This window comes from Arvicola amphibius, chromosome X (genome assembly GCF_903992535.2).
Source record: "Arvicola amphibius chromosome X, mArvAmp1.2, whole genome shotgun sequence".
Lineage (NCBI taxonomy): Eukaryota > Metazoa > Chordata > Mammalia > Rodentia > Cricetidae > Arvicola > Arvicola amphibius.
The window spans coordinates 3,085,404-3,112,656 of record NC_052065.1 but is presented as its reverse complement, the minus strand read 5'-3'; the positions used below and the strand labels follow the sequence as shown (position 1 = coordinate 3,112,656).

Below are 27,253 nucleotides of genomic sequence, written 5' to 3'. Positions count from 1 at the left end.
GGATCCCAGGGATTAGGATGTGTCCATAATTCTACATAATACTACAGACAGAAAGTTGGGGTCAACAAAGATACTTTCTCCTGTATTTGTTTCCTCAAGAAAATAGACCAGTCAGTAACTTTTTTTTGATAAACACCAGGCTCTAATTGAACCACTTATCTTAAGTTGATTGGACAAAAGACAAGATACTCTCTTGATTTCTGTTATTGTCTCTAGAATAATGCAAGGCCTAATAGAACTACTTTCAAATCTGAAAGACCAGTCTTGGCACAAGTGTGCAATGCTTCTCAATTTCATTACCCTTATCTGCAGATGGGGCTATAATGATAAAGTTAGAACCTAGCCAAATGCTTAGTGCCTGCTAGCTAATAATCACAGTGACTGGATGACATAGTCATAGGCTTTTCCGCAAGGAAGAAGATGAGAGAGGACCAAAAAGAATCAAGAGTTGAGTACCTACAAGGTTTTTTAGACTGTTATACATTAATTTATTGCTCTGATGTTTTTCTATTAGGCATAGAAGAATAAAACCTTTGTTTGGAAAGGGATTTATGTTTCTTTTTTCATGCTGTGGATTGGAACTAGAGCTCATGAATGCTAAGCATGTCTTATACCACTAAGCTAGACACTCAGTCCTGTCCAAGTTTATTTTTGAGCAATTCAGCTTAAAAGGCATTGCCCATGTTTAATTATAAAAGGCAGTGACTGAGCTAGATACCACCTGGCTCTTTCATATAGCCCATGAACCAAGAATGGTATTTAGAGATTAAAAACTTGTAATTTGTCTGATGTTGATGAGCCATAAGTTTACCACTGTTAGCTGAAATAATACCCCACCTCAAAAGAATTCTGTCATTTTGATGAATAAAGATGATACTTATTATTATATTTTAATTTTATTAATCATTATGGAAAGTTCAGTATTTCATATCTGTATGCTATCTTTAGTTTTGCTTCTTCATCTGTAAAGCTGGAAGTATTTACACTCTAATTTTTTACCGAAGAAAGTGATACATTCCACTCTAAGTAACATATGCATTTAATATAAAGACATAGACAGTTCATAGCTATAAGGGATCCTAATGTTTGATACAATACCTTTCACTTCATTTTGTTGTTGTTATTACAATTATTATTATGTGCATGTGCATGGGTGTGGATGTGTGTTTGTGCACCTGTGTAAGGATGGGTTTGTAAGTACAGGTGTGCACATGCCATGATGCCCATGTGGAGGTCAGAGGATAACTTTTAGGAGTGGGTTTTCTCCTTCTACCATGGTCCTAAGGATAAGCCTCAGTTCTTCAGGATCGTAGGGCAAGCACCATCCTACCAGTCCAACACCTTCACGTTACAGCTGAAAGCAAACCCCAGAAAGATTGGTGACGGATTCCTCAAAACTCAGCTGGTTATAGAGATAGTTCAGGCACTTGCAACTTAAATCACTAAACTTTTCATGGGAGCAGGCAGACCCTGGGGTAGCAACAGTTTCATAGCAGGTCAGGGGTGATATAGGCCAGAAAGGTGGTTGTTACCTGAATCATCTGAGCAGAACCTGACAAGCATCAGCTTGCTGCTGTGTGTTTCCATTTTTAGAGGGAGCACCTTTGATTTTAAACTTCTTGTTAAAGGATTTTCAGATGCACTCATGTTGCATTTTTAAAATCAATCAATCAATCAATCAATCAAGTAATTGTTTTTGTTGTCAGTGAAATCCAGGCTTGCTAGCATTCATTTTTAAAAGAGATATTATATATATATATATATATATATATATATATATATATGTGTGTGTGTGTGTGTGTGTGTGTGTGTGTTTTGCCTGGATGAATGTCTTTGCACCATAGATTCCCTGGAATTGCAGTTACAGACAGTTGTTAACTTCCATGTGAATTGAACCCGGGCCCTCTGGAAGAGCAGCCAGTGTGTTTAAACTGAGCCACTTCTCCAGCCCTGCTAATATATTCTTGCCAAACTGTGCTCACTTTCTGATGAAATTGTTTATTCAATGGAGTAGGAGCCATAAATAAGACAATAATTTTCCCTTGCAGCAATATTGTGTTGTTTTACGTTTATTGTTTTCCTATCTGGATACTGATGGCTACCTGTGGCATGTGTCTTTCTGCAGGTGGTTTACAAATCCAACAACAGTCAATGCCTTTTACAGTGCATCCACCAACCAGATACGTGAGTACCAGATTCTTCATGGCGGTTGCTTTTATTGTGTAGTTTGCTTTTGGTAGGTTGGCCATCTTCACAATATTAATTTTTCCAGTAATTGAATATTTTTCCATCTCCTAGTGTTTTCTTCCATTTCTTCAGTGTTTTCATTGTATGGGTTATTCACTTCCTTTCTTCTTAGTAGTCCATAAAAAATTTCATATCATCATTGGCTTTTCAAACTATAATAAACAGAACCGCAGTGAAGTTTTTCATTAAAAGGAGCACACATTCTTTTTCCTTTCATAATTATTTTGATGGTCTTGTCCACACCATCCTTGCTTGATAGGGAAAATGGCAGTTAACTGGGAGCAATTTCTATGGAATAAAGAAGCTTGAATGTATTCTGATTAGCTCTAGGATGTAATGTCTTGAGGGTATCTATTTCTGTGTATTGGGTATGTGTAATTATATATGTCATCCCAGTTAGTTTTAAGTGTCAACTTGACAAAGCTTACATCATTTAAGATGATAGTCTCCATTAAAAAAGCTCTTAGATCAGATTGTCCTGTGGGCGATTGTCTTGATTATTTACACACACACACACACACACACACACACACACTCACACACATGTGTGTGTGGGGGGTGGGCAGCCCACTTTGAAAAGCACCATTCCTAGTCAAGAGGTCCTGTGCACCATAAGAAAGTTAGCCGTCTTCAAGCTTGCTAGTAAGCCTTCTTTTAAGTCAGCTAGCAGGTAGCACCTTTCATGGTGTCTGTTGTGCTTCATTAGCTGTGAAGTGAGTTCCTTTGTCAGAGGTAATCCTGTGTGGAATGACAATCAGACCTACCTTCAAGTTCCTGTCTTGCTTTCCCTCAATGATGGATCATGGTCTGGAATTGTAAACCAAACATCCTCCTCAAAGTTGCTTTTGATAATAGTGTTTTATCACAACATAAGAACTAAAACCAGAACCAATTCTGTGATTCATTCTTAAAATTATTGAAGTCTAGCATGGCAAAAATTAAAAATCTGACAGCATCCAGAATTGGTCTTAAAGATTCTGCCACTGATGTAAACATAAATTAGGCCACCCACATTGCAAGGCAAATTGACAATGTGTAGAAAAGCCAGAGAGGTGCCAGCACATCTGTGACCGCCATCTTCATGCCTGATCTAATCCAGTATATTGATTCTTCGTGTCATTTTTGGACCATGAACAAAAGCACCCTGGGGGAGCTTGTCAGAAATGCAACTTCTTGGGCTCCAGTTTATACAAAATCTTTCAATGCTGGGTTTAGAAACTGCTTTTAATAAAATTTCCAACTATTTCTACTGAATGCCAAACCTTCCCCACAAAACCCAAAGCAAGGAAAAAGGAAGCCTGTAGTGAGGAGGCGAGCAGGCCTGCTTTTCATCCCGCCTTGATCCCACACAGCTAGCTTTACACGCGAAATAACAACACACAAACTATATTCATTTAAACACTGCCTGGCCCATTAGTTTCAGCCTCTTACTCACATCTTGATTAACTCATATCTAATAATCTGTGTAGCACCATGAAGTGGTGCCTTACCGGGAAGATTCTAGGGTACGTCCATCTTGGGCCAGAGCTTCATCGCGTCTGTCTCAGAGAGGAGAGGCATGGCGATTTATTAACTTCCCCTCCCAGCATTCTGTTCTGTCTACTCTGCCCACCTAAGGGCTGGCCAATCAAATGGGCCAGGCAGTTTCTTTATTAACCAATGAAATCAACTCAAACAGAAGACCCTCCCACATCAGAAGCCCATGTGAGAATATTCGTGGCAGGGTCACTGATGGCAGCAGGAAAGGGACATTGCTTCTGTGTCCTTGTGCATGGAAACGAACTAATGTGGCACATCCACGTAAGGGAAGAGCATGCAAAAGTGAAAGTTACATGGTCTGCTATGACGCCTATTAACAGATGGATTTCTCTAATTAGGTTGTATAGCAAATCAGTAACTGGAGAAAATATACGGAGTACAAGAACCTTGTTAATAAAGCTCAGAATCATGCAGAATAATCCTACATGTTGTTTACAGTCATATCCATTTGTAGTAAAAGTTATTCAGGAAGAGGGAAGACATCAAATTCAGGTTGGTGGTGTGAGCTCTTGTGGGGAGAACTGACTGCTCCAAGTCAAACTCCTTTTGGTTTCTCTTATGTCCTTCATCTCTCCACCATGACGTCCTAGCGCTCAGTCCGGGTTCCTATTCTGTTTGCCCTCATCCTCCGTCTTTGTTCGCTCTTCTAGTGATGATATCTGTGCTTCCAATAGCATTTCTACATTGGTGAACCCAGGATGTGGGATTTATGAGATTCCCTGTTTCCTTGCTGGATGTTAAGAAGAGCCATCTCCCTTGGCCTTCCTCCTTCTGTCTTCCGCTCCTCCAGGCTGTTCTCTTTATGGGTGGTTCTATCACATCATCCTGTCTACAAATCCTTTTATCCATATCCTATCTTACTGAGCTTAAAAGTGATTACTTGCAATGACCTAGAAACCTGCCTTTTTCCCCTGCTTGATAGGGTCTCATGTGTCCCAGGCTAGCCTCAAACAACCTGTGTAGGTAAGGATTGACCTTGATCTTCTGATGCTTCTCCCCCCGCCCCCCCCCCGTCCAAGTGCTGGTGTTGCATGTGTGTCATCACAGGAGGCATATGAGGTGCTAGGGCTTGAATCCAGGGCCTAGTGCATGCTAGGCAAGCATAATGCCTGTTGAGCTACATTGCCAGCCCCACGTTTGTCATTTCTCCACCTTTACTACCTCCACTCCCATCTCTTTCCATGTGTAGCCACAATGGCTTCCTTTCTGCTTCTAGAACACTGGGGACACATACACTTCTCTCAAGACATTGACATTTTTTCCCCTAGAAATTTCCTCAAATAAAAGATCTCTTCTCAATGAGGTATCAAGCCTGTCCCATGTCCAGTCAGCCCCATATGTCATAGGTCATCCAAGTTAGACCTGTACCTTATAGGACTCTGTGGCCTCACATGCCATTGGAGGATTGAGCTTGCTTCTAGAGTCGCCCTCCTGCATCTATTGTTGGGAATGGTAATCTGTAGGACTGTCTTGAGAGTCCTACAGATGGAAACCAAGCAGATGGTGTTAGATTTTGATTTCTACATTAATTAATATAACCAAAGAAGTTGTTAAATATTTTGATTGTCACTCCTTAGTATGTAAATATTAATTATGCTGAAAATACTTTTGCTTTCTTAGGGTCCAAAGTTCCAAGTTGAGTACCAAGCTGCATATGTTACATGGAGACTTAAGATATTGAGCTATCAATTACAATTAAAATTTATAGCACTTATCTAATTACATTATGTATAAAATGTCCATTGAGAAATAGAATACGGATTAGACTATTCATTTTTATTAGATTTAGTAATATTTTTTATTTCTGTGTGTGGCGGGACATGCCATGGAATATGTTCAGAAGTGAGAGGACAGCTTCTGGAGACAGTTCCCTCCTTCTACATTGTGAGTTTTGGGGGCTGAACTCAGGTTATGGGGTTTGGCAGCAAGCCCCTTTATCTACTGAACCATTTCACTGATCCAGATTGTTTATTTTAACAGAACATTTTAATAGAAGAACATTGCATTGCATGAGCAGTTGTCCCCAGATGAGTTGGCAGTCAAGTTTGTATGGTTACTGTAGGAAGGGCAAAGATGTCTGGCACCTTATTTATCCAATCATTTTTCAGATTGTTCGGGTGTAACCTTAAGATTACATTGCCAAGGTGTTTTGCAGTATCCTGCTTTTCATTCTTAGCAGACAAGGGAAGCTCAGGCACAGTTCTGTCTCCTGCAGCTCATCTTTTCACTTGAAGTAGTCTCTCTACCAGTTTGGAGGGTTCTGGTATCTTGATATGATTGGGAAAGCAGAGGCAAGGTTGTCACAGGTGTCATGTCTTAGAGGGGAACAAGCCAGGCCGTCCTGGTCCAGAAGACTTCAGAAAGAAGTGTGTTGAGCTTAAAGGACGAATGTTGTTCTGGCAGAACAGCTTTGGAGGAATCCTGAAGACTATTCTGCACTACCTGTCAATAACATCCTAGCATCTCAAAAATATTGTTTGAGTTCTCTCTCTGTGTCAGTCTGGCTCTTTCTCCTCCCACCTTCCTCATAGCTACAAGGGTCAAACTTCTTTGAGAATCCAAAACAATGTCCAAATACTCATTTTTCTGCTCGACCAAGTAGAAGTAAAGGGCAGCTGATGCCAGCCGAAGTGGAAAGATGGAAAAATGTTCTCAGAGTAAAATGACTCCAGTCATGGCTGGGATCTTTCTTCTTTCCTCTCCTTTTGGGGTCAGCTTACTGGGGTAGCAGATATCCCCCAAATGTGTCTTTTGTCCCTTTGTGGTTACTATAATATCAGTGAGTTTGGGGTTTCACAACCTGTGCCCTAAGCCAGATTCAGCCACTAGTCCACAAGTCTACTTGGAATCTGTTGGTAAGCAGAAAAAAGTCTGTTGAATACGGCCACACTGGAAAGAGGGACAGTGAGATAAAGGGACTTCCTGCAAACCTGTCTTCAGGGTTCTGAAGTGACATTAAAGTTTAGTGGGACATCTTTTACTATGCAATATTTGCTGCATTCAAGAGAATCTGTGTAGTATGCTGGCCCATGTTAAGTTAGAAAGCTTCTGGGAGGATGGAAAATCAACATGCTCCAATTAAAGTGCGACTCAGTGAAGAGCTGAAATCTTACCAGTGTCACCTGAGCTGCCAGTCTGCCTCCCTGACCTACTCTCCTCGTCACCACAGAGGTAACCAACATGCTGCATTTTGTTTCTCTTTCTTTGATGGGGTGGGTCTCACATATAACTTCGGCTGCCATGGAACTTGCTATGTAGACCATGCTGGCCTGAAACTCACAGAGATTCTCCTTCTCTCAAGTACTGGGATAAAAGCACACACCACTGTGCTGGGCCATGTTTATATTCTAAATACTAAAATATTAGCAATTTATGTAGGTACCCCTAAATGATATTGTTTTCAGCATCATAAAAGTTTATCATACTGTAAACAATCTTCAGAAATTGTGGTTTTCCAATCAGTATATTAAGTAGGTGTCGGACTACATGTTATGCCTGTGCCCCATGTATTTGGTTGGCATCTGCAAGGGCCAGAGAAGGCCATCAGATTCCCTAGTATTAGAGTTACACAAAGTTGTGAACTGCCATTTGGGGGCTAGGTATCTAACCTGGATCCTCTAGAAGAGCAGCCAATGCTCTTAACTACTGAGCCATCTCTCCAGCCCCATTCTTTTTCGGGTATATGCATGGAGTGTGTGGCAGTTATGTTTCCCGATTTCACTACATATTGCTGTATAGTATTCATTTGTCTGACCAGACATGCACTCAGACGATCTGTTCTGCTGCTGACACCTTCTATATCTTCCACCCTTGCAAATATTCACTCCTTGGAATGGTGCTTCTCTGCTATTCTTGTGTGTTGTCTTCTGAAGCCAGTCAGGCTGATATTCCTCGTGGGGGCAGAACTCATTGCAGGGAGAGTCTGCAAGTTCTCAACCAGGCATTGCCAGATGCTTTTTAAAGTGGGCACTCCAAATTCCAATAGTATTCCTTTTGTTCCCCACTTTCATCAGCGTTTGGTATTACAGACTTAATTGCTACCAGTCTAGTGAGTGTAATAAGTCAGCTCTTATGCAAGGAGAGGGTGATGAAGTCGTCCCTTCACCGGTGTTTCCATTTCTCTCAAATGTCACTAAAGGAGCTTACTGCTCCTTTGGGGAGTTAAGTGCATCTAATAGTAGTTCTGTCTCCAGGGTTTCCCACTGCCTTTGTCTTGTCTAGGAAGGGCTGACCCCATCAGAATTTTCCTGAGGAAGTAGCCATTTCAGGGTAACCCAATGGGTTCTAGAAAGCTCATGGGCAGAGGGGTTTTAAAATGAACAATTTGAAGCAGTATTTTAATTAAGAGATTCAAGCTGTTTCTATTTTCCTAATGACCAGTGCCTGCTCTCATTGTAAATTACATTACCAGGCAAGATGACAAGGAATCCTTTGGGTGACTTCCCCCCCACTCTCCTTCATTTCTGATTTTCTGGACTACAAATTAAGACAGGTGGAATTTCTCCTTACACATTTCCCCACTGGCTTTCCTGGGACTCCCCCATCCCCTCCCAACTGCCCTCCTCTGTGCTTCACTGAAGAAGTGAAAAATTGAGGTGATTTCCTAAAGTGAACATCTTTATTGATTAGGGGCTAATTCTGACAGCATGTGGCCATCTGTTTAATTGGGTTCCACATCTACAATGTAACTATACTTAGTAACATGATTTATGAGAATTTCCTTCATGCCTCATTATCATTTTCTGATTTATGCCACTAAGTCTGCTGCTATATGCAGTAAAGGTTTGAGGAGCAAATAGGAAAGCCTATATAGAGTTGTTATTCTTTCCCAACCCATGCTTTTGCGCAGAGCCATGAGGTTGGGGCCATCTTTTGATGTTCAGTTATTTTTGCTAAGTGGTTAAAGCTTATTTTCTGTCCTTGTCAAGCTAAGTATCCATATCTTCAGACATGGAGGGTGGTGTGAAGTCTTAGTGATTTACACATGTTGTATTGGGCATTGTAGGAAAGAACTGTCACCAGTCCTAATTACATTTAAATTGGTAGTTCAAAGAGAACAAGAGACTGAGATCATTAGCGCTTCTGCCTGGGCTTTCCTAACTTTGTAATAACTTCAAAACGTATCATCCCACATTTGAAAGGGACAAAGTAAAGGCTTCAGTAGAAGGGCTTGAGTGCTATGGGTATAATTATGTGGCACGATAGAGCTAGCCGTTCTAGACCTTGCTGTCTCTTTGCTGCTCATATCCAATTTTTATTTCTAGAAATACGTATCAGCCTTTAGAATAAAGTTTGTTATATGTTTTCATGTCACTGTGAATTTGTAATATGTCTCATTCCAGTATTTGGTTTGTATGTTTGTATATCTGAAACCAACTGAAGCACGATTTAAAAACTCAGAGAAATTGGGGTTCAACCTGAATATCCAAAAAGCAAAGCAGGCAGCCACTGACTCTTACCTTGAACTCGGTTCAAAATGGTGATCCTGCCTCCAGAAATCTCAGAATGAAACTGTGCCCGAGAGCTGTTTTCTCCCATTTTATAATCCTCTCTAGTTCTGGGATTAAAGATGTGCATCACTAGGATTAAAGGCATGTACCTCCCGGTTTCTATGGCAAACTAGTGTGGCTACTGGGATTAAAGGTGCATGTCATAGCTCCCTGGTCTATAAGGCTGGCCAGTGTAGCTGTATTACTTTCCCGTTCCCCGGGCAAGTTTTATTTATTAAAATACAATTGAAATGCCACTACAATATTAAACAATTATTTTAAGCAAATTCAACCTTGGCTTGAAAACAAGCATGGCCTGAGGGCTAAACCCAACACTTTTATTATCTTTACTCTTATATCTAAGAGATTTGGTTGCCCAAGTTTAATTACAGATATTGTGCTAAAGAAGATAATAAACCTTTGTCTGGAGGTTGGGCTTATACTGGCAGCAGACCATATAGTTAATCCGGAAGCCAAACAGCTTTGTTTTCCTGTTACGGGCATAAATCTTTCAGACTCTGAGAATTTCTCATTCTTTGTTGGCTCAGCCTAAAACCATAGAATGGTTAGTAGATATTCACCCATGACGTGTACTGGGATTTAATGGAATTAAAGTCTTGAATTCATTTGATGCTCATTTGGAGACATGAGTAAACAAGGCAAACATCTAGAATTTGGGAACAGTGTTCCAAAATTATGGACCTATGGAGACATGTCAGTGATCAACACCAATTTCTCATTATCTAGAACACAATTTACTTGTAACTTGTGTATTTGAACATGTTTCAAAAATATGGACTAGTAGATTTCTGAACAATGACAAAAAATTCCAAATCAAGTGTATAATAAGCCCAAGATTTTATTATTATTTTTTGAGCTATTATATTTTTCTCTACTTCCCTCCTTTTCTCTCCCCTCCCCTTCTACACTCTCCCATGGTCCCAATTTACTCAGGAGATCTTGTCATTTTTTTACTTCCCCTGTAGATTATATGTCTCTCTTAGGGTCCTATTTGTTGTCTAGGTTCTCTGGGATTGTGAATTGTAGGCTGCTTTTTCTTTGCTTTATGTCTAAAAGCCACTTATGAGTGAGTACATATGATATTTGGATTTCTGGGTCAGGGTTACACACTCAATATGATGTTTTCTAGATCCATCCATTTGCCCACAAATTTCAAGATGTCATTATTTTTTTTCTGCTGTGTAGTACTCCATTGTGTAAATCTACCTCATTTACCTTATCCATTCTTCAGTCAAGGGACATTTAGCCCAAGATGTTTTTGACAGTACTGCCTATGTTGTATTGCTATTACAGAAACAGAACAATTTAGTTATGGAAAGAAAACATTTTTACTGTTTTCCTGTTGGCATTCTTCAGCAGATATCAAGTTAGTATATCTTTGAATTGTTCTGTGTTCTATAAGATCTGATTTAGAACATTGCTTTTTGAAGCACCAAGCCAATGGTGCAATGGATAATGTCTGACTATTATCCAAAGATTCTAAAAATTGCTCTTTGAGTGGTTGGAAAGATGGATCAATCAGAAAAGTGCCTCTGTGCAAGCATTAAAACCTCATTTCGGATCTTTAGTACCCATGTAAAATTTTGTCATGGTGTTATATATCTATAACCCCACTTCTAGGGATGATTGATGGAGACTGATAGCCCCCTAAGATGAGCCCAAGGGTCAGTGAGAAACTCAGTCTCAAAGAATAAAGTGAAGAGCAATCCATGAAGACCCTCATTGACAAACTCTGGCCTCTACATACACTTCAACACATGAGCACACACACTTGAATACATGTATACAATGCACACATTCTATATGAATGGTTGACTTGAGTTGTATAGAAAATGAGCAGATGAATTTTGGTTTAGGATTAAGGTAGAATTCCTAATAATTTTTGAAATGGCTCTGAATATAATCCAACATTGTGTAGTGTATATTTACACAAAGTGGCAGTCTTAGATTGATGAGCGTGTATATATATGTATGCATATCTGTATTTATTTATATATATATACACATACATACATATATATGTATAAATATTGGGACTGGAGAAATGACTAAGCAGTTAAGAATACTTGTTGCACTTGAAGAGAACCAAGGTTCACCTTTCAACATTCAAATCCTGTGGCTCACATGTACTTGGTTTGTATGTTTTTGTATGTTATATATGTTAACTTCAGCTGCAGGGGAATCCAAGCCTCTTCAGGCCTCCACAGGTACCTGCATGCATATGGGGCAAGACATACACATAAAATAAATACATATTTAAAAACAATTGAAAACACTGAAAATGCTGAAGATACGTTATATCCCACAGCATTAAATATTCATCCAATATTTAATTCTTATGTAAAAATAAATAAAAAGATCCATCTCATTAGCATGCAAACTTTTATCTTTAATACACGTTAAATATGTGTATACCAAAGAGTTTTTTATTATAAATTTATCATTTATTATCAGAAACTACCTTATTTATATACAGAAATATGCACACATATGCATATTCCAAAATCAAATAAAATTTCTTGGGTGTAAAGGAGTTGTGAGTAGAAAAACTTAAGAAGCCATGATCTAGAACATGTTCCCACTTAACATTCTAGGAGTTGGAGTATTCCTCATTTCTTGGTATCTACAGCTCTCTGAAGCCCCTTCCCACAGTGAGTTAAAGCTTAGCTTTGTACCCAGTGGGATTTTATAAACATAACAGAGTATGGGTTCTGAGGCTGGGCCATAAAAGACATTGTAACTTGAACCTTGCTCTCTTGGATTTATCCCTCTGGAAGAAGCTGTTCACCACATCATGAGGGCACTCAAGCAACTAGAGGCTCACAAGTGAGGCTCCGTAGGCCTTCTGTCCACTTCAGACACCACACAGATACTTCAGTCCCAGAATTCAGGTGACCACAACTAAGTCAAATATTTTGACTGTGGTCTCCCAAGAGACTTTCAGACAACCTCCCCCAGAAAGCTGTTGCTGAATCCCTGGCCCAGAGAAACTGTGAGATAATGTTTATGGTTTTAAGAAAGTATGTTTGGAGATGATTTGTTATATGTAGCATTATAACATTGCCAGGTACTGAGCTTGAACTAGGATATATAGCATGGTACAATAATGATGGTTGATACTGTGTGCTCTCAAGTGGACTAGTTTGATTTTGAATCCTGACTTGGTCACTAGTAGCTTTAAGTCTTGGCCAAGTTTCTCAACATCTTGAATCCATCTATCTTTAATACTTTAATTTTTTTAATAAAATGGAGATGATATAACTATCTTATAGAACTGTGGATGTGAAATAACATATTAAATGCTTAGAAGAAAATACAGATCAGAGTAAGTAATTCATAGCCAGATACTAATGCTTGCTTCTGATGAGCTGGGTGAGAGACTTGTTAGCTGGTCATTTAGAGGACATCGTAATGACTTATTCAATGTATTCTGAGAGCTACTGCAGAGGAGTATGATGGGGAACTTCAGCCAATCTCATGCTGTTTAAGGTGTGTCCCCCTGGGGCCACACAAAACAAATAAAAAGATCCAGGTGCGCTTGCTCCTCCTCTCTTTCTTCCCTGCGCTCCTGGTGTTCACGGGATCTTTGGTCATGTAAGTTTTTCATTTTTCCCCTATTATTAAAAACTAAATCCTTTGTATTGAGCTGGTCTGGTTAATTATCGATCGAACTCACCCCTTCAGGAGTAATTTAGTCTGGCTGAGCCACGATTGGATTTCTGGTGAAAAGGGTTGAGAAGACTTTTGAAGGAAAGGAAAGTTCTCTAGGCAGAGAAGAAGTGATATGGGATGGATGACTGCTGTAAAGGTAGCGTGCTGAGCTGTGCATGGTGCAGGATCATGTTAAAGGATAGGGAATCGGAAGGTGAGCATCCAAACAAACTAGGCTCCCCCAAAGCCAGTACATGCAGTAGGATCAAAACCCAGTGCCATTGTCCTTGGCTTCTCCGAACCTTGACTGCTATTTTGACTGGAGAGGGAGGGGGAGGGGGATGGGGGAAGGGGGAGGGAAATGGGAAGAGAGGAGGAGGTAGAAATTTTTAATTAAAAATAAATAAATTAAAAAAGAATAGGGAATCGGCGTATTTTCTTTAGGAAGTAAAAAAATAAAATCAATTTATTTTCTTAGTTTTATTCTTAAAGATAATAATGGCTCAAAGAGGGGAAAGTCAGGCTGCTTGGACAAGCTAGGAGTTTCTGACATGGCCCAAGAGAAATATGGAGAGGACCTAATCTTGGGCACTGACCTCGCTAAGAGGGAGTTAGGGAATGGGCAAGTTAAATCTCAAGAGCCTTCTCTAGTAACTGAAAAATGATAATACATAATACTATGTTCAACCATTTCCACTTCTACTTGAAGAACTCACACCAAGTGGCTATAGTGGTCACACTGTGCACTCATCTATACTGGGAACCTATTAATGTGCCTACTACATGCACGTCTACTATGTAGAATTTTCACAATAGCTATACAACTTTGCATTCAGTTTACAGAATAGGAAACGAGAGGTCAGAGGGGTGACATAATTTGCTGAAGACTGCAACACTAGTGAACTGCAGGTGTATTAGTCAGGGTAAGTGACCCAGTAACCGCTCAGTTCTTGAGGCTAGATGCTTCAGTTATCTCAAGATGACACTGAAATCCTGGACTGGTCTTCAGTTCGTGTTGAAAGGCTGAAGAAGCTTGGCTTTGATGTTAGCAAAGGGTGGTAGCAACAATAACAGCAATGAAGTAGGTGCTCTCACCAGCGAGGAGTGAAGCTGGACAGGCAGAAAAGCAACATCTTTTCCTTGGGACCATCTTAAATGGGACTGCTGCTGGAGAGTACCACCCACTCTGTGGGAGGGCTTTCTCCCTCCTCACTGAATCCAAACCAGAGAATAGCTTATCTAAACAGATGTACATCTTTTAGTTGATTCCAGATACAATTAAATTGACAGCCAAGATGGAGCATCAGAGCAGGTATGGGAGGGTAACCCAGTGTATTGATTGTATTCTTTTAATCCTTACACTATACTGTTCAACACGGGGTAAGAAATATGAGAATTATATGAGCGACACATGTGAATGTTTAGCAAGATATCTTCAAATAATCATTTTATATACTTTCACAAATTTCACTAGTGGAGGATTCTTTCTCTTTTGATATGGCAAGACTATAGGATGTGAGGTCAGCCTGAAGGTAGTTGAATATCAGAAGGTTAGATGGAACCCATGTCCTATTGATCCCACGTCCACTCAAGGGCTGTGGCAATGAATGAACTTTCCTTTTGCCACCTCTAAGCATGCTGCACACTGCAAGCCCTGGGTTTAAGTCCACTGCTTTCTTGGTCCCTTAGAATAAGGGGGATTGACGGTAGATTACTTGATAGGCACATGCAGTAAAATGCCTTAGAAAGAATATTAACGTGTATTCCCCAGAAAGTGAGCATTTCACAAAAATTTACAATAAGATTTAAAAAGTTTGTTGAGACGGATGAAGTTAAGTCATGAACAAACTAGCAACAGTTTGCAAAATTGACAGATGGTATACTTAGCAAGCACCTGCTGGAGGTGTTTTAAGATTCTCTCTGTCTTAGAGGCCTGACCCAGAAGACAGCTAAGAACAATGTTCTGTGAAGGCTTCATGAGTAAACAGGAGTATCCACAACCGCTAAGCCCACAGTCTCCTAAAAGCCCATTGCTGAGTGAGACTAAGGAGCAGTGGCCTCAGTCTGCTGTCTGTGAGGGATCTGTGAACGGCTGCTTCTCTTGTCGTGGACCGGGCAGGCTTGCTTTAGGTAGGCAACAGAAAAGATGGGATGATTGTTAGGGTCTATCTGACTCGAGTGAAGGGCACTGGCTGGGAGCGCTTTGGCTATGAGCTAGAAGGTGAGCACCAAGATCCTGGAACAGAACCGTGGGAGACAGGAAGTCAGGGTCAGGCTCACTAATCTATCTTCATGTTCCCAGCCTCATGTGACCGCCCTTGAAAAAGGCAGGTGTCGTTTATTTTTGTAGGATGCAGCTTAAATATCATTTAACACAGAAACTCTTGCACTTCTAGGGCAGCACTTATTTATATGAAAGGACCAGATAGAGCTTCAGTACTGGGGTAGAGGCAGATTTGTATTTTCTCTGTTTCAGAAAGTTGAACTACTTAAAGTGTGTTTATTGGGGACCAGCAACATCACCACTACTTTTGACAAATGGGCATTGTTTGGACCCTTTTACTATGTACCAGTCCCTTGAATCTTAGTAAGATTTTAATCACCAAATGACTTTGAAAGATGCCAAATGTTGAGAATGATTGTGCCATAAAATGCCGCCAATAAAAAATAGGTCAGATTCAGAGGATGAAAGCAGTGTTTTTAATTTCTTATCATTTTCCAGGGCCCGTTCCAGTTTTAATACTGAAAACTACTCTATTCCAGGCATCTCTTTAGTCCTGGACAAATGGGGATGGTTGCTAACTCTGGGAAAGGCGAGAGATGGCATTTGTTGTGGAATAAGGCTGATATGACAGACATAGAATAGAATGGTCATCAGAGAAAGCTGCAAGATGGAGGGCAGATTTCAGAATCTGCTTTCTGCTTGTCCGCTCAAGACCGCTAGATCTGGTGGCAGGAGGTTACCTGCAGGAAGCCAACAGATGGCTAAGACATCTTGCTGAATCCCATGACAAGACTCACAGCTGGTAGAACGAGATACTTTCTGGAAATGGGAAGGTTGGCATTCACCAAACTCTTGCAAGATGCCAACTTGAATAAAAAGCTGCTATTCATCTTAGCAGTAATGACAATGAAATCCTTTTTATAACAACAACGAAAAAGGCATAACCAAAAGTGCTTTGTAATTGCAGCATTTTTCATGCCCCAACTGATGCCACCACTCCCCCCCCCCCAATTTCAAGAAGAGTGCTATCAAGTTTATCCAATAACCGGAATTGATACTGAACAGGATATAATACTTATTCTCTTTTAGCATTCATCCTGGACTTTTCAAGGCAATTACAACTAAATTTATATTTTTCTTTTAGCACAGTCACATCTTTTTAGGTCATATAAAGGTTAATCTCGGAAAACATAGTCTGAAGAAAGTTTATAAAAAATATTATATCCCAAATGTAATATTTTCATATTATATTTGGCATGAATGGAACAGGAGAGCTGAGCTATGGTTCAGTTATCGTAAACATGCTCAGTTCTTCACTGTTTGCGTGGCCAAGTTACAAGTGGACAACATCATAGATATTACACCTCAATAGATTTGGGCAAGAGCATTGGTCAGGATTCTAATTTGCAGTTGGAGTTAAGAATAGTTATTCTGTTATAAACTGGTGGGACTCAGTAATACAAATGGTTGGTTGAAACTCAGAAGCCCATTTCCAGTGTTCTTGATTGAGCAGGTCTGGGGCAGGGGTTCAATATTTCCATCTCTAACAAGTGCCCAGAGAATTCTGATGTTGACGGTCTGCAGACTACATTTTGAAAACAAGGGTCCTAAGATTTCCTGCCTCAAAAGTCAATTGATTTTATTTTTATCAACTATATCTTCTACCCATTAGTATAGATGTTTATATAAATAACCCCCCCTCCAAACTCCTCTGTACATCTTCTGTGAATCCTGTATTTCTTTTCTTTGTACATTAGAAAGCATAGAATAGGTTCACCTTTTACTTTAGGTCTTGCAAGATACCATTGTTTAGTAGCAGTCTCTTATTCTCTAGACTGTATATACTTTGATAATGTATGATGTTTGTATAATCAGAACTTATCCATGTGGCTTCGAATATCACAGAGACTCAGTAAATATTGGTGGTCAGTAGTTCCATCATCATGACCAAACCCAATGCTTGAGATAGTTTTATGATGTGTTTAATATGCTGACAATTCTGAATTTAGAATCATAAGTTACATTCACTTATTGAGTTATAGAAATAGAAGCTATTGCACAGGGTAAATTAAATAACTAAATGTATAAGCAGAATGTAGCTACAAGTGAAACTCAAGAAGAAGCATGCCTTACAAGGATGGCAGATCATCAATAACTTTCAAGTGCAGACTTATATTTGGATTTATTTGGTCATTTAAGACTAGTGCCCAAGCCTTTGAAAACAAAATAATTGTCATAATATGCACTAAATCAAAGCCTTTTTAAATAATTAACAATTCCATTGAAAGGCCAAATATTCTATTAATTGAAAAAGTAATAATGCAGTAGAATATTGTATGGACATCATCAGTCCTTTAATAACAAATACTACCAACAACCACATTTTTTTGCATTTATTGAGATCTGTGCTCCCCTTCCATCCTCTACCCTCCCCTTCAACCCTCTTCCAATGTCCCTATGCTTCCAATTTACTCAGGAGATCTTGTTTTTTTCTACTTCTCATGTAGATTAGATCTTTGTATGTCTCTCTTAGGGTCCTCATTGTTGTCTAAGTTTTCTGGGATTGTGATTTGTGGGCTGGTTTTCTTTGCTTTATGTTTAAAAACCACTTGTGAGTGAGTACATGTGATAATTGTCTTTCTGAGTCTGGGTTACGTCACTCAAAATGGTGTTTTCTAGCTCAATCCATTTGCCTGCAAAATTCAAGATGTCATTATTTTTTTCTGCTGTATAGTACTCCATTATGTAAATGTACCAAATTTCCTTATCCATTCTTCAGTCGAGGGACATTTAGGTTGTTTCCAGGTTCTGACTATGACAAGCAAAGCTGCTATGAACATAGTTGAGCACATGTCCTTATGGCACGATTGAGCATCCTTTGGATATATACCCAAAAGTGGTATTGCTGGGTCCTGAGGAAGGTTGTTTCCTAATTTTCTGAGAAATCACCACACTGACATCCAAAGGGGCTATACCAGCTTGCATTCCCACCAGAAATGCAGTAGTGTTCCCTTTACCCCACAACCTCTGCAGCATAAGTTGTCATCAGTGCTTTTGATCTTGGCCATTTTTACAGGTATAAGATGGAATCTCAGAGTTGTCTTGATTTGCAGTTCTCTGATGACTAAGGATGTTGAACATTTCCTTAAGTGTCTTTCAGCCATTTTAGATTTTTATGACAACCACATTTTTATAAGAACTCAAAGACCCATATACTTAGTCATTGGAGAACCCCAAGTTTATCTCTATAGAAAGGAGTTACAGCAAGTCCAAACCTTTTATTCAGTTCTTGACTTTGTACTCCAGCCTACATAATCTCAAGCCCATTTGGATTCTCCTTTTGAAATTTCCCTATTACTTTTTGTGGGGGACTGAAGTTTTCATCTGCCACAGTCATTTATGCCATAGAGGCATCTGGAAGAATCCTAACTAAATAATTTAATAATGTTAATCCCTTCACCAGAGTCAGAAGGGATATTGAACGAAATGGTTCTGGATTTAGAAATGTTTGTGTTGTCTTGCTTTTTTGTTAATAAATTTTCATGAAATTTGATAGGAAGAAGGGAGAATGTTAAGTGTGCTGGGCTTTGAACACTGGCAATAGAAGTTTGAGGCCTCCCATCTTTGAGCAGTATGACTGAACACAGAAACCAAAGGAAAATATGTGGGGGTCTTCCTCAAGAATGTCTTAAAAAGCAATAGGATTTGTGTTGATATGAAAGAGTGAAACTTCTGAATAAGAGAAACCTCTGCAAAGCAGTGTTTCCAGAGCGTTTGCTATGAGATGATTACCTTGAATTGTAGTCTCAAGGTTATGTGGCACAAATGGATGCTGCAGCTACAGGGAAACAGCAAAAACGAGAGAGGAAAGAAATTGCTATTAGGGTCAGGATTCACAGGTCAAGAATTTTTGTGTAGTTTTCTCCAGTTTTCCCTCTTCAGTTTGTTTCATAAACATTCGAAAGGGCAGTATACTTCATTTCAATTCTTTGGTGGGAAGGTATAGAGGACCCAGGGGAAATAGTGTGGTAGAAATTACCTAAAGGTAGGCAGGACTTCTCGGTGTGTTCATATTTGCACATGGTGTCTTTGTTCTCATGTGTGTCCACTCGTGAGTGTTGTGGCTAGGTTGATGTGTGCTGTCTTCACTGATTGTTCTCCCTTATTTTCTAAAACAGTGTCTCTCACTGATTGGCTAGACTGCTGCACTGAGATTACAGGCCTTTTCCATGGGTGCTGGGGATTCCCAACTTAAGTCTTCATGCTTGTATGGACAGCATTTTATTCTCTGAGCCATCTTCCCAGCCTACACACTGCTTTTTGATGGACTCTGTGTTGGCTTCAAAACCATACTAGTTCTGCCATCATAGCAAGAGCCAGCACAACTCTCATCTAGAAAGAAAATAAAAGTCAAACTTGAATAATGGAACACATTCCAGATCTGGCACCGAGGATGGAATGCATTGGTAGTACTTAATGCATCATGTACTTTTAGATTTTTGCTAACAAAATATTATCATAACTACAGGTAATGCTTCAACCTAAGTCACCCTTTTAAAGTCCATAAGGTAGGAATTCCATCCACTTCACAGATAATTGCCAGGTGTTCTAGCTCTGAGGGTATTACATTGAAAAATTAATAAAGCTAAATAAAATGAAAAATCCCTCTATCAGGCCATGAGTTTGAAAGGGAACAAGGAGGGGCATGTGAGAAGGTTTGACGGGAGGACAAGGAAGGAAGAAATGGTGTAATTATATTATAATCTTAGAAACAAAAGAAATAATTTTAAAAAACCCATTATATTATGAAACTTGAAATTCCTGTGGCAAGATTGGTTGTCTGTTAAAATGGAGAGTAGCCGAGTATTACAGTGAGTTACAGAAGATAACACCCTACCCTTTCCAAAAGCACCAGGGGGGTGAGGTGACATTTGAACAAATAGCTAAAGTAAGCCCTGCAGAGAGTGGCAGAAAGATAGATCAATGTTGGGCAGAAATAGGTGGAGATGAGAGAGAATTATTCCTGCTTGACATATCCCTATATAGTGTGAATTTGTTAGCCCTGAGTATATTCATTTGCTTTCTCCATGTTTGAGTGATGGGATAGTTGATTAATTTTATTTTCTTCTTTATATGTTTCTGTACTTAAGAAATCTAATTGGTGTGATTTGACAATAAGATAGTTGGCGAACGCTCCAAAACATTGAGACATTTAATTTCTCCTGAAAAACTGTAGCTACAGTCAGGCTATGATTTGATGACTATAGAAGTCAGATAGTTGAACTTGGGGTTATCACCCACTAAATGTGATTGGTTCTTTGGCAATGATGCTAGCAACCGGGGCAGTTTACACTCTATGGTCAGCGTTTGGCTGCGCTCCAGTGAAGTTAGTCAGTAGTCACTGATAGAAGAGTTATAATGAGAAAGTTTTAGTCAAAATGAAATGTTGACCCAGGTAGAAACCTAGAAGCGGGGCCCTGTGGCTTTCCTGGGTGCAAATTAGAGAAAGAGAAGTGATCATAATAAACATAATTACAGCATAGAGGCGCCAATATTTTATTTTGTTACAACTGGATTCACTGAAATTCTATAACTACAAGCCTTATTTTTTGCTGGAAATAGAAAGGGAATTTGTTAGTGTTAACAATACAAGAACAAAACAACACCATGTAAGCTTAGTTAACTGTTTTTATATTGATTTTAGAAGAATTTTTGGTAAAACACAATTCTAAAACAGCTAACTTTGATGATAAAAGTTGATACCTTTGATTGGTCAAAATGTAAACCATTCATGTTCACCCAAAATCTAAACCTTTTTTTCAAAAGATGAGTACTACAACCAATTTTTCTGTATTTGACAGATATATTGAATATGCATACACATACACAAAAATATGCATGTATATGTATATACTAACAGGTTAGCCATTAAATACTGTTTATATCTTCATGTCTATACCTGGCTTTATTCCAACAACAGCTCATGGAAAATTTTTCATGCTAGAATTTTAAGACTGGTCTTTTTCTTCTTCATTGGCTACATAGTAGTCTTTGGTGTGGTCTTACATACACACAGTGCAACAGTGAACTCCAGAGTGCTCTTGGACAAACTCTTGGGCAGTGGTTCCTCAAAGTGTGGTGTCTAGACTACTCCATACAGTGGTGGAGATGGACATTTGAAGCCCTATTCCAAACTAACTAGTAACTAGAGAGACCTAGAAAGTGATGCTTAGTAAAGCATAGTTAAACAGGATCTGACTCTTCTCCGTGATAACAGTTGAGGGCAGCTGCCATGTGTGAGTACTTCCCTGATATACCATGACATGAATTTGTAAAGACCACTGCACTATACAAAATCATGTAATAAAAGCCACAGAGCTTCCAGGGAAATGAGTATGGGACATACAACAATCAAAAAATTTATTAATTGGTGCTGGAGAGATGGCTAAGTTGTTAAGAGGACATCTTGCTCTTATAGAAGACTCCAGTTGAGTTGCCAGCATTCACACTGGGCTGCTCACAACTTCCTGAAACTCCAGCTCCAGACAGATCCAATGTCTCTGGGTTCTGAGGACACTGGCACACACATGAACATACCTACCCATACACAGACACATGATTAAAAATAAATATGAAAAAAACCTTATCACTCACAAATTTCAAATGAAAAGTGGGGGCCTACTCAGAAACATAGCATATTTTTTATGTGTTAAATGGGCAAATATACAAATATTGTGATAAAATTGCCACTTTCTCTTGGAAGGAAGTGGTATTTGCTGTGGCATTTGGTGTTTGGGGAGCTGCCCCTTTTTTGAGTTTATTTATTTAAAAATACTATCTTTTCTCATTTTACATATCAATCCCAGTTTCCATTCCCTCCCCTCCTCCCGCTCCCTTCACCTCCCTCCCCATCCACTCCTCAGAGAGGGTAAGGCTTCCTTCCCGTGTGCAGTTGACAAATCCTAGCACATTGCTTTGAGGCAGGCCCAAGGCCTTCCCCACTATGTCTAGGCTGAGCAAGGTATTACTCCAAAAAGAATAGGTTCCAAAAAGCCAGTACAAGCAGCAAGGATAAATCCTGGTGCCACTGCCAGTGGCCCCACAGTCTGCCCCAGCCATATAACTGTCACCCATATTCAGAGGGCCTAGTTTTGTCTTTTACTGGTTCCTTCACTGTCAGTCCTGCGTCAGTGAGCTCCCATTAGCTCAGGTCAGCTGTTTCTGTGGGTATCCCTATCATGGTCTTGGACCTTTTGCTCATATTATCGTTCCTCCCTCTTATTGGCTGGACTTTGGGAGCTCAACCCAGTGCTCCACTGTGGATCTCTGCCCGTGTTTCCATCAGTTGCTGAATATAGGTTCTATGGTGACATTTAAGATAGTCATCAATCTGAATACAGGGCAAGGCCAGTTCAGGCACCCTCTTCACTATTGCTTAGGGTCGTAGCTGGGGTCATCCTTGTGGATTCCTGGGAATTTCTCTAGTGCAGGTTTCTGCTAGCCCCATAATGGCTCCATCAATCAAGATATCTCTTTCCTTGTTCTGCCTCTATCCTTCCCCCATCTTGACCATCATGTTCCCTCAAGTTCTCTTTCCCCCTCCCCTTCTCCCCTCAAGAGTTATCGTGTAGTGGTAAAAGAGTTACCTGAAGTTGACAGTTTTGACAGCAGTTGTGGCTTTTAAAGCACAAAGTGACGGAAAATAGTTGAGCATGCCGAAGTGTATGGACATGAGCCCTTTGTTATCTCCCAGGTAGCTCAGCACAGGTGGCTTCTGCTTTGTGCAGGAATGGAGGTGCGCATAAGCAAAAATGCAAAACCGGAGCTTTGTCTCAGAATTGCCCCACTTTGTCTGCTGTGTTGGAAGAAAATTGTCTTGTCTTTTCAGTAATAAAACACAGTCTGTTAGAGTAGAATTGAAATCATACATGTGTTCATATATCTATCCATTATATATACTACATAGGAATGTCATACACTGCACCAAATGTCATGTTTCTCCTTAGTTTATTATCTCTTAAAATTCTCAAAACACCACAGAGATTTAATCCTTTAAAAAATGCTTGCAACAACTTACCCTCCTGCCATACTTCTTACATAGTAATCTTTTCCAACCATCTGCCCCTTTCTCTCTCTCTCTCTCTCTCTCTCTCTCTCTCTCTCTCTCTCTCTCACACACACACACACACACACACACACACACATAGTGTAAGGAATGCTTCCCATAAATACACTGATACACTGATTTTAAAAAGGGAACTTTAAAAGTCTAGAACAGGTGATGAGTGGTTCTGCAATGGGGAAACACTGAAATAGAATGAGTCTGTGAGAAAACAGAACAGACACCTATGGGGGGGAGTATTCCCTTTTCATTTATTTCTCACTTCCACCTTTGCTAATACAACTTATTCACTTTATAAGATAAGATATTGAATTGACCCCGCTGGGATTTCCATCTATCATTCTTGCTAGTTGACATCTCCAAAAAATGCAGCTTACACTGTTAATCCATGCACTTCAGCCAAACATGCCTAAGGCCATCGGCTTCTTCCAGTTATCACTATTGAGTTTCAAGGCCCGGACAAGTTGAGGAGATGTAGCTGATCAGGCTGATGTGAAGGCCTCAGCACTGGAGACTGCGACCCCTAAGCCACCAAAGCTGCAGCAGTGAAGGCTTATGCAGGTGTCAAATGTTTTCCTGTGACAAGGTTGGCGGTGGACACAACCGCTCCCAGCTGGGCACATTACCAGGCAGGGAAGCCATAATGACTGAATAATTAAATCACACTGGCTTATGATCATTGTTCTTATTAGAAAAATGTCATTGCTTTGGGGTGATTTATTATGTGAAGTGGAATTTTCATATAAACACAATGATTTGCATTTATATATAATATATATTTGCATATATATGTATCAGAATAGCTTACTAAAATCAAATCTTCAGAAAAAGAGGATGGGCTATCAATGTAAAGATGCCAAAGATGTTCAAGGGAATGTGAAAATGATAAAGATTAGAGTAACACTGCCCTTTGAAATTCAAACGTATTTGCTGTGTTTTCCTTTATCTGAAAGCAGCAGGGAAAGAGAAGCATTAACTGGCTCCGTCTCTGTTTTGCAATTAGGTTTATGTACCTTGAAATCTCAAAGTCTGATATTATTAATAAAAGACACAGAATATAAGAGTTTTTGGAAATGAGTACTTCATCTCTAAATTCAAGACTTGCTTTCCTGCCTTCATTTCCCCTCGAAGTGTCCTGGCATGGAGGGGCAGTAGAAGGTTGAGCAGAGCGCAGAGGAGCATTTTAATTCATAAAAGAACATTTAGTCTCATGGGGCCCTGAGCAGCTGCTCTCAAGCAGACAAGGACATTGCAGAAGGCCGCTTTCCCTCTTTCCCTCTTTCCCCTTTTCTCCCTCTCCCTTCCTCTTTCTCTCTCCTTTGAATTCCCAGCTGTAATGACTGTTTCACACAACTCCAAGGATCAGCTCAGGGCACACAATTTAGTAGTGAGGAAGGACAAAGCTGAGTGTTTCTCGCATTCTTCTATATCCAAGGCCAACTAACTAATTTCTGGGGCTTAGTGTAAAATGAAGATGTGTGGCCCCTTGTGCGGGAAGCTGAACGAATGCTGCCGTGAGGGTTAAAATGGAGAGCGTCCTGCTCTCTTCTGACTCATCAACAGTGTTTTGATTTGCCATTTACTGCTGTTCTTCGGAATGCTAAAATTTTATGTCGTTAGCATGAATTTTACCTTTTATCTTTGTATGCTCCAATGCAAGTCTTGAATGTGAATAGGATCACTTTTAACTTGTGTAAGGAATTTCTAAAATGACACACTTTGTATTCTGCAGTACATACCTGGCATATTTTTTTTTAATCAGCAAGCTAGAAATACTGCACATAACTAATTCAGTTATTTTTATGCTACTGTTGTTACTGCTACTGATGCGGCGAAGATTGGAAATAACCAAAAATAGTCCTTTTATAATTATTCAAGTTTAATACAAAGGGAGATAAGGGAACTTACAGAACCAAGGGTCCAGCGGAGTGAGCGCGGGGCAAAACGAACGGGGGGCCTTCCGGCTCCCCAATCCTATTTAAGGGGCATGGCTACCCCGCTGGAGCAGCCACGCCCCTGAACGCAGGGATTGGGCCAGCTGCCCCAACATCTCCCCTTTTTTGTCTAAATAAGACAGATTCAGAAACCAAATACAACTATATACAATGGGAACTGATCATATAAAATTACAAAAAGTAAACAATATCAGGCGAGAAGTATATAACGAAGAATTTTTCTAATCACTCTACTTTGAGAAGTCTAAATAATCTAGAAGGTAGCTACCATTATCTAATCTTCAACCCCATCAAAGATCTGAGAAGGAGAGTAAAATTACCAAAGCAACCAGGAAGCACAAACGAGAAACTTCCAAAATGTGCAACAGAAGACAGAGACAATTGACTACCTGGGCAACCACACGAAGTCTTGATAGCAATGTTGAGGCAACCAACTTTGGCTGAGGCCTGAAAAAACCTGACATACCATTATACAATGGCAAGGAACCTTTAGTAGAACTATCCTATCCTGTCTTGGCAAGATAAGACAATTCTGTTTTATCCACTTATGGATATTTTGTACTTTAGTCAGTAATGGAGGTATGGGCTTTTCTTTGCCCCAAGGCCAGTTCTGCCAAGTAGAAGACAAACTCCCAGTGGAGTGTCTTTGGTGCTCAACGTTCTCTCGGGAGTAGAGCATTGTTGCCAGGAGTGATTGTGTCTCAAAAATACAAAACTGTAGGTTAGATTAAAGGCCATGTTCTACAGTTCTTCAAAGAGGTTGAAGATTATGCTATCTATACTAAATACAACCTCTATGTGTCTAAAAAACCTGATTGTCCTAAATATAAATATGACCAACATATAATTCTCAACACTTATGTAACTGTATGACTAATAGAATAGACGACTGTGCAAAAAATGAAGACAATGATTTCCAAATGTAAACAGGGTCCTTACATAAATAATATCTGAGGTAGAAATGTACAGTGCAATATGGTAAACAATGTCATTACATAAATAATTTCAGAGGTAGAGATGTACATTGCAATATAGTAAACAATGTCAATATAACAATTGTTTCAAACAGAGGTGGTATCATACTCTCATATAATGTTCAATATATCAATATACAAGAATCAACACTCATATAGTTTTTTTTTTAAAAAAAAGAAAAACAATAACTCACAAAAATCAATTATTCCTTCAGATCACCAGTTAATCCCTCCCTCCCCCCCCCTTTTTTTTTTAATACATATAGATATACACATAAATTATACCCCTGAGTCCATATAAAGCCTTCCACAACCCGACCACCCTATACCAGCCACCAATTAGTGTCCCTAAATCTGAGGGTAAACTTGTTGGGAGGGGGGGGCGTCGTCATCCAAGATTGCTTCCAGCTGACATAGGGGCGACTTTTCTTCCCAGGGGTTCCTGTGAAAGCAAATGATGGTAGAATACCCAGGGTAACATTTCGTCTAGGAAAAATGTGTCCAGCCTCTGAATTTTTTTTTTTTTTTGAAAAATGAGGCCAGAACGTTGTCAAAAATGTGCACCATTCAAAAGTGTTCTGTGCAATTGGTACCAAAAAACAGGCCAAATATTAGCGCTACTAAAACATGACGTCATAATAACTATTTGGAGTTGATGTTGCGGGGCCCCGTCTTCATCCTGGAAACTGCAAAGATTACTGAAGAAAAAAAATTTTTGTCGTTTGTTGTGAGAGAGATAAGCATTATCTACAAGGACACATACAGACGTATACGTGCATATCTTCAATGAAAGGTGCATTAAAAACAACCATAGATATGAATGAAGGCAAAGAAGGCAAATATATTGGTACCATTATCAACATTATTGTTATTAACATTCTGTCTCATAATATTACTCCTAACCTGAGACAGAAACTCTGAGAAATCTCTTATAAACAAGCTTGGAATTGGAGAGGGACTGGGCCAGAGTCCAACTCCAAGAAACCAGCTCTGAATATCTATGAAGAAATGCATATTGACACACATACAAA

At 39.6% G+C, this 27,253-nt stretch overlaps 1 protein-coding gene across 1 annotated transcript in view; it reads left to right on the top strand.

Moving 5' to 3' along the window:
• The window catches only part of Phex (phosphate regulating endopeptidase homolog X-linked), a 200,839-nt gene that overhangs the window by 149,903 nt on the left and 23,683 nt on the right, over positions 1-27,253 (top strand). The window contains exon 15 of the mRNA XM_038317022.1: positions 2,126-2,184. Within this exon, the coding sequence (XP_038172950.1) occupies positions 2,126-2,184 (59 nt within the window). The remainder of the gene's footprint in view (positions 1-2,125; positions 2,185-27,253) is intronic.